The sequence below is a fragment of the Pristis pectinata genome, chromosome 8, assembly GCF_009764475.1.
Source record: "Pristis pectinata isolate sPriPec2 chromosome 8, sPriPec2.1.pri, whole genome shotgun sequence".
NCBI lineage: Eukaryota > Metazoa > Chordata > Chondrichthyes > Rhinopristiformes > Pristidae > Pristis > Pristis pectinata.
In genome coordinates, this window is record NC_067412.1 from 10,227,245 (window position 1) to 10,244,341 (window position 17,097).

At 39.5% G+C, this 17,097-nt stretch overlaps 1 protein-coding gene and 1 long non-coding RNA gene across 9 annotated transcripts in view; one reads left to right on the top strand and one right to left on the bottom strand.

Annotated features, from left to right (window-relative positions):
* The window catches only part of parn (poly(A)-specific ribonuclease (deadenylation nuclease)), a 117,733-nt gene extending 101,767 nt beyond the window's left edge, over positions 1-15,966 (top strand). Inside the window, exons 23-25 of one of the 2 annotated variants that reach the window (XM_052022417.1) lie at positions 5,950-6,149; positions 10,922-11,041; positions 15,143-15,955. In XM_052022417.1, the coding sequence (XP_051878377.1) occupies positions 5,950-6,149; positions 10,922-11,040 (319 nt within the window). In that variant the 3' untranslated portion in view covers position 11,041; positions 15,143-15,955. Of the gene's footprint in view, positions 1-5,949; positions 6,150-10,921; positions 11,042-15,142 lie in introns of both variants that reach the window. The other variant, XM_052022418.1, reaches the window with a different exon arrangement.
* The window catches only part of LOC127573869 (uncharacterized), a 56,073-nt gene continuing 39,534 nt past the window's right edge, over positions 559-17,097 (bottom strand). Inside the window, exons 2-4 of one of the 7 annotated variants that reach the window (XR_007956826.1) lie at positions 16,278-16,547; positions 5,716-5,957; positions 559-2,020 (exon numbers count right to left, since the gene is read on the bottom strand). This is a non-coding gene — a long non-coding RNA (uncharacterized LOC127573869). Of the gene's footprint in view, positions 2,021-5,413; positions 5,958-9,714; positions 9,842-16,277; positions 16,548-17,097 lie in introns of those variants that run through there. The other 6 variants (XR_007956828.1, XR_007956827.1, XR_007956825.1 and 3 more) reach the window with 6 other exon arrangements.

Sequence of the window (17,097 nt, forward strand, 5' to 3'; positions counted from 1 at the left end):
ATCTTCTATGTTTGATTGTTCCTTCTCCATCCTGTTCGGTGTAGGAATATTTGATATCTGACCACTTACATGCCAAAGATGCTTTGAAAGAGGAAAGTTTGCATTTGTTAGCAATCTAAAATCCATTAACAAATACTACCTCTGATGTTTACTCCTACAGAGGACAGAGCTCGACACACCAGAGCCATTTTATCTATGTGATGATTTGTTACTTTGGTGACGTTGTCACATAGCTGGAGTCCAGAAGAAAAGTTTGTGTTTGCATAAACAAATACTTAAGAATTTCCCTTCCAGCTAACAGCCTGTTTGAAGAGTTCAGCAATTATGGTGGAATCCCCCTCAATATTTTGTTCAGGAATTGCAATCAACTTATTGTTCACCATGCTTTCTCATTGCACGCATCTCACTACAGAAGTACAAAAAGTAATTAGGAAAGTGAACAATGCTATTATTTATTGTGAGGGGAAGTGAATACTAAACTGAATCATGTCATGATTCAGTTATACTGAGCACTAATGAGACCACATCTGGAGTACTGCATATACTATTAAAGTCGGTCAAGTTTATTGTCATATGCACAAGTACATGTATACACAGATGCAGTGAAAAACTTACTTGCAGCAGCATCACAGGTACATAACATACACGCAGCAGTCACAAGTAAAACAAACATAAATTTTACACTATTTTTACAAGAAAGGACACTATTAGAACAAAAAACGAAATCCATTTTAGTACAAAGTGGTCATAGTGTTGCTAAACTGTAATAATTAGGGTTTTGCTAGTTGGTTCAAGAATTGGAATCAGATTTATTATCACTGACATGATGTGAAATTTGATGTTTTGCAGCAGCAGTACAGTGCAAGACATAAATCTATAAATTATTTTTAAAAAAGTGCAAAAAAAAAGGAATATTGAGGTAGTGTTCATGGATTGTTCAGAAATCTAATGGCAGAGGGAAAGCAGCTGTTCCTGAATCATTGAGTTTGGATCTTCAGGCTCCTGTACCACTTCCCTAATGGTAGTAACAAGAAAAGGGCATGTACCAGATGGTGAGGGTCCTTAATGTTGATGCTGCCGCCTTGAAGCACTGCCATTTGAATGTGTCCTCGATGGTGCGGAGGGTTGTGCCTGTGATGGAGCTAGCTGAGTCTATGATCCTCTGCAACCTCTTGCGATCCTGTGCATTGGAGGCTCTATACCAGGCTGTGATGCAACTAAGAGTCTTTGATATACCAAATCTCTTCACAAAGCACCACTGGTGTGCCTTCATGATTGCATCAATGTGTTGGGCCCAGGATAGGTCCTCTGAGATTTTGACCGTATGGTTGAAGGGAAGTAGTTGTTCTTGAACCTGATGGTGTGGGACTTCAGGCTTTTGTACCTCAGTGGTAGCTGTGAGAAGATGGCATGGCCTGCATGGTGGGGATCTTTGATGAAGAGATGTTACCACCTTGAGGCATCGCCTCTTATACTACTAATGGTGGGGAGGGATGTGCATATGATGTATTAGGCAGAGTCCACTACTCTCCGCAGCTTCTTGTGTTGCTGCACATTCAAATTGCCGTCATTTAAGGAAGGGTGTGAATACACCAGTAGCAGTTTAGAAAATGTTCACTGGGCTGATATCTGAAGTGGGCAGTTGTCTTGTGTGGAAAGGTCAGACATGTTAGACTTGTATCTGTTGGATGTTGGCAGAGTCTGAGGTAACTTGATTGAAGCACGAAATCCTGAGAGGTTGTGAAAAAATGGATGTGGAAAGGATGTTTTTTCCTGTGAATTTGACAGGGTCATTGGTTAAGAGTTGTTCATTTAACTCTCCGCATAAGGCATTGGAAGCAGTGTCTTTCAATATTGTTAAAACAGGCAATTCTTGATAAAGGTTATCAGGGATTTGCAGGAATGTGGTGATGAGGCTGTAATCAGATCAGCCATGAACTTCTGAATGGCAGAGCAGGCTCAAAGGTCCAAGAGGCTTGCTCCTCCTAATTTGCATGTTTGTATGAGCCACAGCTGTCATCTGACAAAAGAGAAAAAATTCTTGTGTGATATTCTGAGAAGAAAAATATACAACAACAGATGCAATTAAATGAGACAATAATGGGTTAAGCATTTCTGCAAGACTTGTTGAGTTCTGTATTTTTCTAAAAACAAGTGGTCCTGGTGTCTGGCTTAACACATTCTGTTGGTTGAGACTTGCTACATTACTGCAGCATATTTTAACACATTGTCTCCTGTAAGCAGCAAGAAAATCGTAGGATTTCAGAGCCTTATTTCCGCCTTAAATTTAACCTCCTAAGCATTGGATAGATACGTCTGTTAGCTCTTCAAGAATATAGCTGTTAGCCCTCCAACCCAGCTTGAGCAGACTAACCCGCAAGGGAGGAAGTATTGCACTTGCATAGAATGCAGCCCTTGTTGGTAAGATATTAAGACATATTCTCATCTGCTGTTTGGTTCAGATTGCTGCTGTTGACCCCGTGGCACTATTTGAGAAGAGGAAGGAGATGTCCTGGTGCTCTAGCCAACATTCCTCCTTCAAGGAACATCATCTAAAAACAGAATGATTTGTTATTCATCTCCTTGCTGCTTTGTGGAGCCTTACTGATCTTAACAGCATATAGATGATTGAATAAGTTATGGCAATGGACAGATTTCACAAGTGTATTTGATATTATTGCATGTACAGTGCTCAAAAAAAATCCTTTATGTGCCTGGACAAATTAGTTTCTAATTTACTGAGGCAATAAAACAAAATTGGTCACAAGAAGCCAGTTAATAATTTAATTACTGAATGCAACCATTGAAGTTTTAATGAAAAGACATAATTTGATCTTAAAATGGCACACACAACTAACTGCAATAAATTCCATAAATGGCCATTGGAATGGCATCCTAAGACACCCGTTGAGCAAAATGCCGCTGGTGTCTAATTGTTTTACATGAAAGCAATTCACTTTATAGGTAAAACAGCTCCTCCAAGTTGGAGGTCCACAAGGCTGAGATACAAGAGACTGCAGATGCATGCAAGGCTAACCTATATGCTCTTGTGCAGAATTCAAATGCTTGCACGCTTTTACTAAATTTTCTTTCTTGCATTCCAGTTGGAATTGATCAGTTGCTAAATGAATCTCGAACTGAAGAATAAAAGTTCAATCATATTGAAGGCATTGGAGTTTTTCAATTTGCTGCTCTGTACTGACTGGGGACTAGCGGGGTATTTTAAGCATGGAACTGGGCACACATACCATCTTTTGAATCCTAAGAGGAGAAAGTTTCACGGTATATTTTCAGTTTATTGATTTCTACATTGTGGAAACTTGCCATTTCGCCTGTTGCCCAAATCAAACACCGATGTAATGATGTCAATTCTCCATCCAGTTTAAGTGCGAGTCCAGCAGTGCTAAGGAATAATGCAGGATATGGTGCTTTGTACTGACTCTGCTGATCTGGAGCCAGAAGCTTTGCCTGCCAACTGGTGCAGCTTGTGAATCGTGTGATTGATCTTAGAACATGTTTTTGTGGCATCAGATACAAGAATGTTGGTGAGACCATTCCAGCACCATTACACAATAAGCAATCATCATTTTAGGATATCCAGAGCAGCCAGGAGGTGAACAGAACTTAAAATGGCAGCTCCTAGACAAACGTATTGAGTGCTGAAACACATTCGTCATGCTTTTCCATTGCCTGAGACATTCCCTGATCTACATGCCATACTCACAAGATTACTTCACTTGTCCATTTTAAAGGCATACAGTTTTCAAGCTGTTTGGAAACGAAGCGTACTGCCAAACTGTTCAGGAAACTGATTTCCCTGCCTTCAAGTGTTAGCACATGTTTCACAGGATTGGAGAATATAATTAAGATTCCCTATGTCAGGAAAATTGTGCTGTGCAAGGTAATTGAGAGAAGCCTTTAAACTTTCCCTAAGATATTTAGATCAAGAAGTTGTGCACATGTTCCCTTTTAATTCTGCCATCAAGAATTGTTGGAGAGAAAGTGACCATGTTGATGCATTTTTTCTGGTCACAGAAGGCTTGATTCTTGGTTTTTGTATCGTTGAGTGTTAGACAGCTTTTTCAGATCACGAGTTAACGGTTTGTTCCAGATGAAGGCCAATTTATGTCTATGATTTTGTGTGGAATCTGCATCTAACTGGTTAATGAGAATACTATTTAATTGTACAAGATTTAAACCTTTCAATGCCCTATCATCCCGAGATGTGCACCTACCTTTTCCAAATAAAGTAAAACAGAGATTTGTATTTTGTTGCAAAGCCATGACAGCTTCTTCAGGTGTAACTTTCTAGCTAACTTAACCACTGCATTCCTCTTGGAACCAATCACTTGCACAGCTCATTCAGATCTCACGTGGCAGCAGTCTAAAATTTAATTGGACGAAAGGTACTTGCAAAGTCAAATCTTTATTTAGCACAGAACATTGACCCAAGATTTGAATATTGTGCCAAAAAAAATCTTATCAGTTGTCCATTTTGAGTCTGATTTGTGATGACCTTCACTGTTACCCTTGTTTCTGCTTAAGCCTGTGGGGAGTTGGTGTTTCTTGTGAATTGGTGTCTGTGTGGGTTTCCTCCGGGTGCTCTGGTTTCCTCCCACATTGCAAAAACGTACGGGTAGGTTAATGTGGGTTTAAAATGGACTCGTTGGGCCAAAATGGCCTGTCACCACGCTGTAAGCAAACATTTAAAATTTTTTTAAAAATTTAAATTTAAAAAAAAGTTAATAGCTAGATAGATTAATCCACATTGTTCTTTGAGATGATAGCATCGCTGGCAAGTTTAGTGTTTATTGCCCATCCTCAGTTGCCCTTCAAAAGGTGGAGGTGGGCTGCCTTGTTGGATCACTGTAGTTATGTACACTTTCTCCAATAAACCACACTTGATTTCAGAGAAAATCACATTGCAGATATTGTTCTTGCAAGAACTGGCTGGAAACCATTACTTGAACTGGAAAGAGTGCAGAAAAGAGTTACGAGGATGTTGCCAGGATTTCAGTGACTGGGTTATAGGGAGAGGGTAGGCAGGCCAGAACTATATTCCCAGAACTATATTCCTTCCAGTGTAGAAAACTGAAAGGTGATCTTATGGAGGTGTATGAAATCATGAGGGGCATAGATGGGGTGAATGCTCTCAGCCTTTTTCCCAGGGTTGGGGTATCCAGAACTGGAGAGCATGGGTTTAAAGTGAGAGGGGAAAGATTCAATAGGAACTTCAGGAGCAACGTTTTGACACGGTGGTACATTATATGGACTGGGTTGCCAGAGGAGGTAGTTGAGGCAGGTACAATAACAACATGTAAAAGACATTTGGACAAGTATGTGGAGAGGAAAGGTTTAGAGGGATATAGATCAAACAAAGGCACATGGGGCTAGCTTTTACCAACACACTTGGTAAATTGGTAAATTGGTTTATTGTTGTTACATGTACCAAGGTACAGTGAAAGACTTGTCTTGGGTACTGTTTATACAGATCAATTCATTGCATAGTGCATTGAGGGTAGTACAAGGTAAAACAATAACAGAATGCAGAATAAAGTTTTACAGCTACAGAGAAAGTGCAGTGCAGGTAGACAATAAGGTTCAAGTTTATAGCAAGGTAGATTGTGAGGTCAGGGGTCCATCTTGTACTAGGGAACCGTTCAACAGTCTTATAACAACGGGATAAAAGTTGTCCTTGAGCCCGGTGGTACGTACTTTCAGGCTTTTGTATCCTCTGTCCGATGGGAGAGGGGAAGAGAGAATGTCCAGGAAATGTCCAGAGAAGTGCGTGGGATCTTTGATTATGCTGGCTGCTTTACCGAGGCAGTGAAATGTAGACAGTCCATGGAGGGGAAGCTGGTTTCTGTGATGTGCTGAATTGCGTTGTTTTGCATGGTTGATCTCTTGTTATTTTGTATATAACCTTTCTTGCCCCCCTTTCCATTTCAGAGCAAATCCTGTGGTGAGCAAACGAAGTATGAGTCCTATTGAGGAAGAGACGGTATCCGAAGAGATAGAGGAGAATGCAATCACAAACAAAGATGATGAGAGTGATAATTCAGGTAGTGCCTGGATAGATTCTTCAATAACAGAAACCAGAAACATCAAGAAACAACGGCAGAGAAAGGAGCAGCAGCAAGGAGAGACTGGTAAATTGATTTGCATCCTGGAAGTGTGGAAAAATAGTAGGGGGGTGGGGGGAAACTCTCAGTAATAGTGTCTGTAGGCAAATATATCAGTGGAAGTGTTAATTTGGCTATTGTATTTAAGATTTTGTGGTTTTCAAGTTACTGTTATGAAAGTAAGGTAAGTTCTACTCATGGGTTTATTATCTGTTAATCATAAAAGAATGGTGAAATGTAGCATGGCACATTCACACTGTTAATCCTCGCACGAACTTAAAAAAATATTCTGCTGGAAATTTTAAATAAATGGGCAGGTTGACATCATCCTTAGCCTGTCACTTTTCTTAAGAAAAAAAGCTGTCCGCTGAATGGATTACTAAATTAATTGTTACGTAGGGTGTAGAAATTATGAAGCCATTCTAATTAAGACAGTAACTTGGCTTATAGACATGCTACTCCCAGGATTAGCATGTTAATGAAAAGATCAGTGGTTTACAGGTTCTTGATATTTGGATGAATTCTAATCTATGGAGATGTCATTCCTTGATACTTGTGTGGAAAAATGTTACTTGCCATTTATCTGTCCGTGCCTGAGTGTTGTCTAGGACTTGTATAATCAGGTTGGGCTGCTTTATTTTCTGTTGAATCATATTGAATACTGTGCAGTTGTAAATGAACATCCCTTTTCTGTCCAATTGATGAAAGAAAGATCATTGATGAAGTCGTTGAAAATGGTTAGGCCTAGAACACTGCCCTCGAGCTCCTGCAGTGATGTCCTGGGGCTGTAATGTTTGACCTCCAACAATCACACCATCTTCCTCTTTTATGGGAGGTATTACTCCACCCATTGGTTGGTTTTCCCCTTTGTAACCATGGTTTTACTAGGCCTCCTGGATGCCACACTCTCTCTATCTAATGTTGCCTTGACATCAATCTTAGGCACTCTCAACTTTGAAATGTTTTCTCTACGTTTAGACCAAGGGCTACAATGTCATTTGGCGCAGAATGGTCATCCAAAACCCAAACTGAACATTGGAGAGCAGGTTTTGATAAGTACTGCATGATAACACTGTTAACAGCATACTCCATCACTTTGATAGAGAATAAATTGGGGTGGTGATTAGCCAGATAGATTTGTCTTACAGAACAGGCCAGGCGGCATCCTTGGAGAAAAACAGTCAATGTTTTGTGTCAGGACCCTTCTTCAGGACTGAAGATAGGAAAAGGGGAAGCCCAGTATGTAGGAGGGAAAAGCAGAGCAGTGACAGGTGGACAAAAGAGGGGAGGCAGGGTGGGCACAAGGTGGTGATAGGTTAACCTTCCACCTGGACTCTCCCATTGGGCCTGTCACCTTCCCTGGACCCATTCATAGCCAACTGTCGGTGTGACAGCAGCCACCTTGGCTTTTCTGCCCCCCCCCACCTACTCCATCCTTGCCCCTTCTGAACACTCTGCTCTCCATTCCCTCCACAAGTCACCACCTTGTGCCCACCCTGCCTCCCCTCTTTTGTCCACCTATCATTGTTCTGCTTTTACCTCTTAATATATTGGGCTTCCCCTTTTCCTATCTTCAGTCCTGAAGAAGGGTCCTGACCCGAAACGTTGACCACCTGCTTTTCTCCACGGATGCTGCCTGACCTGCTGAGTTCCTCCAGCATCATTGTGTTTTTCATCTGGATTCCAGCATTTGCAGTCCTTTCTCTGGATTTGTCTTACAATTTGTGGACAGACGTAACCTGGACAATTTTTCACATTGTCAGGTAGATGCCATTGTTATAAGTGTACTGGAAGAGCATGGCTTGAGGCAGCTGTGGTTCTGGAGTGCATCTTTAGTACAACCCTATTGGCAGAGATCTTGAGCCAGCCAATATGGCCCATACAACTGGTGCATCCGGCTGGATGTGGTTGCAAATACTTCAGGCTTTAGCACTTGTGTACTGTTTCACCACTCTGAAGATGAGAATTTCCTTGGAGCCTTCTCCCATTTAGTTTAATTTTCGATCATCGTTCACAACTGAATGTGATAAGATAACTGAGCTTTGATTTGATCTGTTGTTTGTAGGATTCCTTAGCTCTGTCTATTGCAAGCTGCTTTTACTGTTTAGCAAGCATGTAGTCTTGTGTTGCAGTTTTTGACAGGTTGGCACTTGACGACTCTGTGCTTCCTCTAGGCACTGTTCAACACTTAATTTCTGATTGTTCCCCCCAGCCCCCTTTGCTGGTCAGAATGTACCCAACGTAATGGGGAAGTCAGGTGTTGGCAAGGTATTATTCTGTGACCATATCCCTATCCAGCTAATCAGTGGCACAGCCCTCACAATTTAAACACTAGTCTCCGGATCCTGTGGCCGTTAATTTGGATATAGCAAAATTGCCATGAATATCATTGCCACTGGAAGAGGAGCAATGATATTCAATATTATGTTTTAATGTGGCAGTTTTGATACACTGAGTGGCACAATGGGCAATTTCAGAGGACACTTCAGAGTTGACTACATTGCTTTCTGAGTCTGGAGTTGCATGTAAGATGGCAGATTTTGTTTCTTGTAGAACATTAAGGAACTTGAATGGTTTTTAGGACAATCTGGTGGTCCTTGTTGGTCATTGTTGCTGAGGTTAATCTTAATTAAATAATATGAAATTAATTAATTGAATTTATTTTTCCCCTAATTCTCTGGTAAGATCCAAATTCCCATCTCCAAATCATTGGTCTAGGTATTTGAGTTCTTTTACAGTGGATGTGATGGGTGCTGCTGAGGACCCTAGAAATACTGAAGACTGTATAAATATATGATCTTGTGAGATTGGCTGGAAAAGCAGAAAAAACATTATGGCTATCAAAAATAAAACTTGCGGATGCTACAAACTGAAATAAAATCAGAAAGTGATGGAAATGTTTGGCAGGTCAGGTAATACCTGTGAAAAGAGAAACAGTTAATGTTTCTGACTGAAGACCCTTCGCCAGACTTTACTTAGGCTCTGACAAGTTGTGCTGAATGTGACTCCGAGGGTTAATGGTCTGATTTTTAGAAAAGTTGTTATTAAGTCCGGTATCATTGATGGCAGCAACTCAAAGAGCAAAATTTTACTGCAAACCACACCATTTGTCACGGAAGTGAACCTTGCTGAGTAGGGGCAGCTTATTTTGAGTATTATAAAGGCTTAAGGAGGAATGGACAGATTGCGTGCACTCAAACAATGGGGGACCTCCCACTGGGAAATAGTTGCCACCTTTTGGGACTTGAATTACAGGACCCGTCCATCTCCAGAACTTGGGTGGGCTGCTAAATTTGAGAATCATATAAGGGGCTAGTGAAGAGAAGTCTCTTGTCTTGATGGTAAAAGTGACCATCTGAAAATGAACTTTTGTAGTGAGAATAGTCTCTCATGACTAGTTTAAATTCAAAGAATAATGACATATTATACATTGTGACAGTGGAGGATGATTTTTCATTTTTTTTTAAAAAAAAGCAAATGAGGTCTGTTTCCAATCATACAGGAGACAGACCTGCTTCGCAGCTCCAGCAGCCTGGGTTCAATCCTGACCTCCGGTGCTGTTTACATGGAGTGTGCACTTCCTCCTTGTTACCTCGTGTGTTTCCTCCAGGTGTTCCAGTTGCTTCCCACATCCCAAAGACGTGCAGGTTGTTAAATTGGCTTCTGTAAATGGCCCCCAGTGTGTGGCTGAGTGATAGAATCCAGAGAAGTTGATATGACTATGGGAAGAATAAATGGAGTCCAGTAATGTAACCATTGTAACAATTTTATTTGTGATAATTGTGTTTAATTTTCTTGTTTTTAAGTTGTGAGAAGTCTTCTGTCAGGCTTGCATGTCTTTGTAGCTGCTAGGGAGAGCATAATTGGAGTATGTGAGTGGGTGTGTGAATAATTGGACAGCCATGTCCTCAATTGCTGGTGTCTTGGCATAACTTGTAATAACTTTGGAATCGTAGGGGATTCACCAAGCGAGTCTAAATTGAACTCTGAAAATACTTTGAAATATTACTTTTATTAATTTAGTGACTCGATAGGACCATGATTCCCCAGAAAGGATTGAGGGATGCATTGAATTGCTGCAATAGGTCAATGACCATAGCAATTCCTTATTTTGGATTACCCTGAACTCTGGACTGCAAATATAAATCAAACTGTCCCAGTGGGCATACTGTGGGGTGAGGGTATGGGTTTTTGGTGAGGGTGGGGGTAAGTTAGGGTAGGTGGTGTTCTGCATCTGGGCTGCACAAGAGCACTTTTTTCCTAATTTTAGTAAAGTTCTGACCTTGTCCTGTGACTGCCAATGATACCTAGTTTTCCAAGGAAGGCTTAAACTAGGTGACAGACACCACTCTCGCTTAAGGATCCAAATCCCTGTTTTAGGGGGCTGCTGGAAAGTCTGAAAGTGGCCTGAAATGATGTTGGATGTCCAAATTGCCCACTGTTGTCTGATGCATTGAGATTCCAAAGAGAGAGATTCCATGTCCACCCTCATTATGTTTGCACTGATGAAATGCAAGGCATCCCACATTCAGGAAGTAGTCTTCCCTATCCCACATGGCCTCTTCCTCCTCTTTCCATCCCCACCCACCAACCACCACCACCACCAGAGGTTCTTTCTTGGTTTGACTTTCAAGAATGTATTACCTTTTGAGTTTATCCAGTGGCATTCACTACATTGGAAACTGCACATGTAGTTTTGTTTCAGCAAGATAAGTGAAAACTACCACCATGCCAGGATATGGAGCGTACTCCGTACTGAACTACTTTTAAATTTCTCTTGCACTGTTACTATCTTGTAGGTAAGGGATCTCCTGACATTGCCAATTTGACGAGAGCCATGGCAGTCTTTTTAAGACTGTCACTTGCAGCAGTGTCCCTCCTTTTGACAAGTGTTGCTGTTGGCGTATACTTCAGCTAAGGTATTGAATTTTGGCAGGTTGGTCCTAGATGCAGATATTCTGAGCAAATCAAAAAGCCCCACTTGTATGTCAAGAAATCTGACAGTGAAATATTGCCTACCTTTGGTAGGATCTTTTTCTCAGTGGATGGTATTCTTTAATAAACTTTGCATTTTTATGTATGAAAGAAACTTTTTTTAGTTCAGTGCTTCTATATTACCTATCCATTTACATTGCTTTGTTTGGGCTTTACTAACAGAAGAGACTTGGTTAGTAATGGAAAGATGAAATAACTTGCATTATACATTCTGCTGTATTTGAGATTATTCTAACAAGGATCCACTACACTCGCTTATCCTCCTGAGATTTCACACTCTACCTTTTCTCTAAGTGCCCTTTAGTCCTATGCTCCAGTTTCATTAAGATGCCAACATCTCAGAATGATCTGAAATAATTTTTTGATCCCTATTTTAAAAATATTAGTGGCTGCCTGTCCTTATTAATGGCACTGATTTGGTGCGTGCTTTTTACAGTGAATGCTGTGGGGGGAAAAGCACATCTCAGTTCATTTGTTGCACCCTGATATTTTTTTAACCATTCAAGCAGGTTAGTTATTTGACTGACCCTAATATGCCAGTGGAGGTGGTGGTAAATCCATGTACTACCAACTCGCCCCTCCCAACCCCCAAATGGGAACTTGTTGAAAGTTAACTACATCACTTGCCAATGCAATCGTAACCCTTACCCGTAAATTACCTTGGTATAGTCTAATGCTTTGAACTCGTAGATCATAGGTTATCAGTTTAAAAGAGCTAATGACTTTATTTAATGTGTACTCTCGTTATCAGGTTAAGTGTAATGTTAGTTTATAAAGGACTCTTTATGCCTGAAATTTGCAAATGAAGATCCTCTTTATTTCAATAGACCATCTTAACACCAGAATACAGTTTGAAAACTGTATTGTTTGGTAACTGCAACTGTTAAGTTTATAACAGTGCATTTACTGCTTCTAAGAAATTGAGAATTAACTGCTATGGTTCTTCTTGAGTGCACTTTAAAGAAATTAAATTTATTTAACACTTCTAATAAATGCCTTTGATGTCTAACTCACTGGAAATGCAAAACTACAAAATAAAATGTTGACAAGAAATCCTCTGCACAGATTTGTTTTTTAGTGAAGCAGTGAATGCCAGGCTGCATGTTAATCAGTTGCCAGGTTATCTGATGGAGAGACCATAAGAAATAGAAGCCAGAGTAGGTCATTTGGACTCTTGTCTATTTTTCAATTCAATAAGATTATGACTGATCTTTTACTCATTAACCCCATGTACCTTGTTTCCTATTATATAAAACTCGATAGATCACCTCTCAGTGAAAATACTCAAATGAGTCTCCACAGTCTTCCTGGGTTAAAAATTCCAAAGAATAATTACTCACAGAGTGAAGAAACTTCTTAGTACCTCTGTCCTGAATAGCTGATGCTTTATTTTGAGTAACTCCAGCTCTAGGCGCCATAGCCAAGAGAAAACTTCATTCTTAAATCTACCTGTTAAGTACTGTTAGAATTTAGTATGTTTCAATGAGGTCACTTCTCATTCCTGTAAGCTCAAGGAAGAATAAGCAGACTGGGCCTGTATTCACAAAATATGACAAACCTATTGTCTCGGGAATTGATTTTTGGTTTCTAGTCCATCTTGATTTTATTTTGGAAAAAGATATGCTTTGAAAAGGCCCTTCACGGTATTGTGTTCAATATGATATTTTGTTATGACTATTATAAATAAATATAGGATAGGCCATTTAGCCCCTGGTAGGATTATAGCTGATGAGATAATCTGCTGGAGAGGGAATATCTTTTGACAAGACTTTGAACAGTTTACTTAACCACTGATCCATTGCTACAGTGCTGTTGAGAATTACTGGTTCCCATCCCCCCTTCCACCAGAATCCCAAATTGTTTGCCTCAATGAGACCAAATGGAATTATTTTCTTTCTTAGCAGGAATATACCACATGGCAGATTCCTTTCCCAAAGCTAGGCTACAACTCCGGGCTCTGCTCCTGTTAAGGGTCTGCCTGCTATCTTTTGTAGTCGTGGTATAGTAATCATCTCATTAAAAAGAACAGTCTAGGCTTTGCTGATGAAACTGATTTTGCAATATTCAAATTCTGTTGTTAAAAGAGCAAAACTAAATAGCCCAGCATTGGAGTTGCTGTGTCATTAGTAACTAATGTCACTATACACCCTGGGATACTACAAAAATGCAAAAAGATTGTACTTTGGATAAAGGTGTAAATTCTCTATGGTTCAACTTATCCTGGATGCTTTGCAAAGCTTTGTAGGTGCTTACCTAAAATTCAGCATGTAAACATGCACATCAGTGCTGTGCTTTACACGTGCACTGCATGCAGATCATCACATTTGTAAATTGTACATTTATTGTAAACTAAATAGCTGCATTGCCCCACCTTTGCATGTCTGTGTATTTCAGATATGTGCAAAAGATATCCATCTATAGAAGATGTCATTTTACTATATGGGATGAAATAATCAAATTGACGAAACTTGAGTTGACATTGTTTATTTTGCCATTGTAGTAGTAGCTTTAAAGTTGGTCATCACAAATGAATGTCTAGTGACCTCATATTGGGTGTGTCAATAGGCTTGATGCTTTTGGAAAAAATAAGAAAAGCATCAGTCTATTGTGATAAAAATCATTTGCTTTAAGTTTTTAAATGAGTCCTGAATTAATCTTAAATAGCTCATTCAGTGTTCCACAGTGGCCATTTTTTATTCTTCATGGATACATTTCCATAATTATATCAGTGAAATTAATATGCTCTTTTCACATTTCTTCTATTATGAGCAGTGCTGCTGTGGTTTTATTTTTTAAAAATACTCAGTTTTCCCTAGTTTTTTTTAATGTTGTTGACAAATTGAATAGTTTAGAACTTTTCAGAAAACATTGCCTGATGATTCAGTGACCAAGTGTATTTTGTTTAATGCTGCTGAGTCATCTAGCTGGAAAAGATGTGCATTTATCCACCCGTCATAAGTTTAAGTAATGAAGTACTCTTGATATGTGTAGTCACTGTTGTAATTAGAAAATGTGCCAACAAGTTCTATCACATCTCAATGGCAGCAAATTAATATCAGACTTTTTGTGGTTTTGGTTGAAGGATGGTCACTGATCGGGATGTCTTGGAGAGTTTCCTTGCTCTTCAAAATAATGCCATGTGATGTATACCTCCCATTTTTTTTATTATACACCCTCTTGAAGACGGATGCCCCTACCAAAAGAATGTTTCCAGGTGTGACACTCCTTTGATACTGCCCTGGAGATTAGCCCAGTCTCTGGCATGAACCTGGGATTTCTCTCTCCATAGGTGAGAGTACTACAACCTGGGCCACAGCTAACACTGTCACGCATTGATTCAGTTGTGTAGCTTTGCTGCCAACAAATCTCAACTAGCAAAGCAGAGGGGGTTGATGACTGTTGTTCAGTCAGAAGGGAAAATCTTCTAATTAGTATCCAAAGATCCCTGCTGTAATTGTGTAGTTTGACAATTCACTAGGAAGGGGTTTAAAGCACACCAACATTGCCTATAGACCTATGTTTGCAAAATAGCCATTTTGGCAGGGGTTAGAGAGCTGATGTTGTTTTGTGGAAGGATACAATCAATCATGTGCATTAGGTTTGGAGATTAAAGGAGGGATTCGGTTACATTTTCACCTATGCCTAATTCCCCACCAAGAGTAAACTCTTTCCGTCTGGCTTGCATGAAAACAGTTTGATACTTAGCAAGACTAACATGAAGGTGAACTGTTAAAATGAGCCTTTACTAGTAATGCAGCTCTTGCAACAGACTGAAATGCAGAGCAAAAATCTGTTTGCAGTCAGTCAAATTCCTATTATCTGGAAAATTTATTCCTCAAAAACTAATCAAAAAAAAGTCTCTGAAGTACAGTGTAGAGGTGATGTGGCCTTGTACAGTTTTATTCTGTTATACAGTGGTAGTGTCTGTCAACTGATGATTAGTATGCCATTTTAGCAACTGGCAAGATTTCCTAATGTAAATTGTGGACTGCATGCAAACTTTGTTTTCTTTCCCTGTTAAATAGGCAGCAGTATAAATGCCCATACAGAGTTATTTGAAGTCCCAGACACGTGGTGACATGAAGCACATGGATTTACAGAGTGGTATCTTCCAAGAATGCAGTGACATCCGATTTGCAAGCCATATTGAACCGTGAGCTCCAATCTTCATGTGGTACAAGACAACTTTAAAAAATCTTTATGTAAAAAGAATTTTTAACTGTATGAATATGACCCAACATTGCATTAAATATTTTAGGTTTTGTTTGCTTTTTTTTGAGAAACAGATGGGGTTTGATTGCATTTTGAATATTCTACTAGTATCATTGCTTAACCTGCATTTCAAGCCAGTCATGTACTTCTGATAAATTAGAACAGCAACCAACATTGGAAGTTGCCTTGTGCCAGCCACTTGGGATGTTTGTTTCAAAAACAATGTAATCACTGTTCAGTGCTGTAATTTTTTTTTATACATGTGTACATCAGTTGTATTGTCAGTGAATCCAATGACTTATCAATAATGTGGCCTGACTACCATATTCGGGTTTTTGTTTTTTTTTTAAAAAAGGATGCTCAAAATATTGTCGTCATCCTTGCATTAAGGATGGTGACTGTGTTATGTCGATCCTTTTGTTTGTGTTAACTGGTGTGGACTGCACTGTATGTCAGAAATTGCATTGTACACCAGAATTTTGTGTGTGTGGTGTGTGTGTGTGTGTATGTATGTGCAAGAGAGACTTGTTTTCTTTCTTGGGGCCAGCTGTGAGTTTTGTATCATATTTAAAGTTTTTTGTATCATGAAGAAAATTAAAATTTCATGAAGGAAGATTAAAGACAATTTTCTTACTACAAATCACATGCTCCTTATTTGTGTAATGTTCTCTTAAATAGTCAAAAGCAATTATTTCTTGTCAATCTGGCTTTCAAACCAAAGTATAATATCTCTATGTACAGATGATTCTGCCTCCAGCCACAACCTGAATTCGGAGCCATAAATAAGACTGTACATAATACAAAAGGGAATTCAGGAAAAGCCTTTTTATTCATTGAATGATTGAAACGTGGAAATGGCTGCATTTAAGAGAAGTTGGATATAGAAGTGACTAGTAGGTGGAGTGACCTGTTTTTGTGCTGTAAATTTGTACAGATAGGGAAAATTACCTTAAAATTTACTGTTGCGATGTGTCTTGTTTGAGAAAATGTGTTGATGTTGCTTTCTTCATCCAATCTTCAAGGTCACTCAGCCCCATCTGACTTGTGTTGCATTTCAGCCTGGTTGAAGCATTTGCAGCTCACTGTTGCACAGGTTGTCAATCCTTGCTAATTCAGCCTCCAGCACAGTCAGTCGTGCAGCAGAGAAGGAAAGCATTATCCCTGACGAGATTAGTCAAAGGAAAGCCTAGGAAAGGAGCAACATGCTGTCCTGTTGTACTGTCGGAATACAAAGAGACAAACTTAAAGTTGCACTTGTACAGTCTTTTAAGCTGCACCTGTAAGTCAACAAAGCATGAGGTACAATTTGATATTCAGCTTCCCCTGTATGCAGGGAGGTCCCTCTGTTCAGTAGAAAATGTTAAAGGTCAAAATAATTCTTCAAATGTTAAGTGAGATTAAGGAGGCATTCTCCTTATTTCAGATACTAGGAAGCAACTGTACCTGAGGCACTGGATGCAATGCAGAAAGAATATGATTAATGTAAATAGTTAATTAGAAGCCCATGTTGGAAATCAGTCCAATTAACAGTTGTGATCTATACTGAATTCCATTGACACATTGCGTGTGAATCTGTTTTCTTTCCTCATACATCTGTAGAAAGAAACATTCTAAATGCAAAACTGAATTACAAAAATCAGAATCTGATGAAGATACAGACCTTCAAAGTGTGAGTAGGGGAGTATTCCTGTGAGTATAAGTAAGTATTCCCATGAAGTGGAAATATTTATGGTAGTTAAGAGTGTTTTGCTTTGAGCAAATGTTTAAT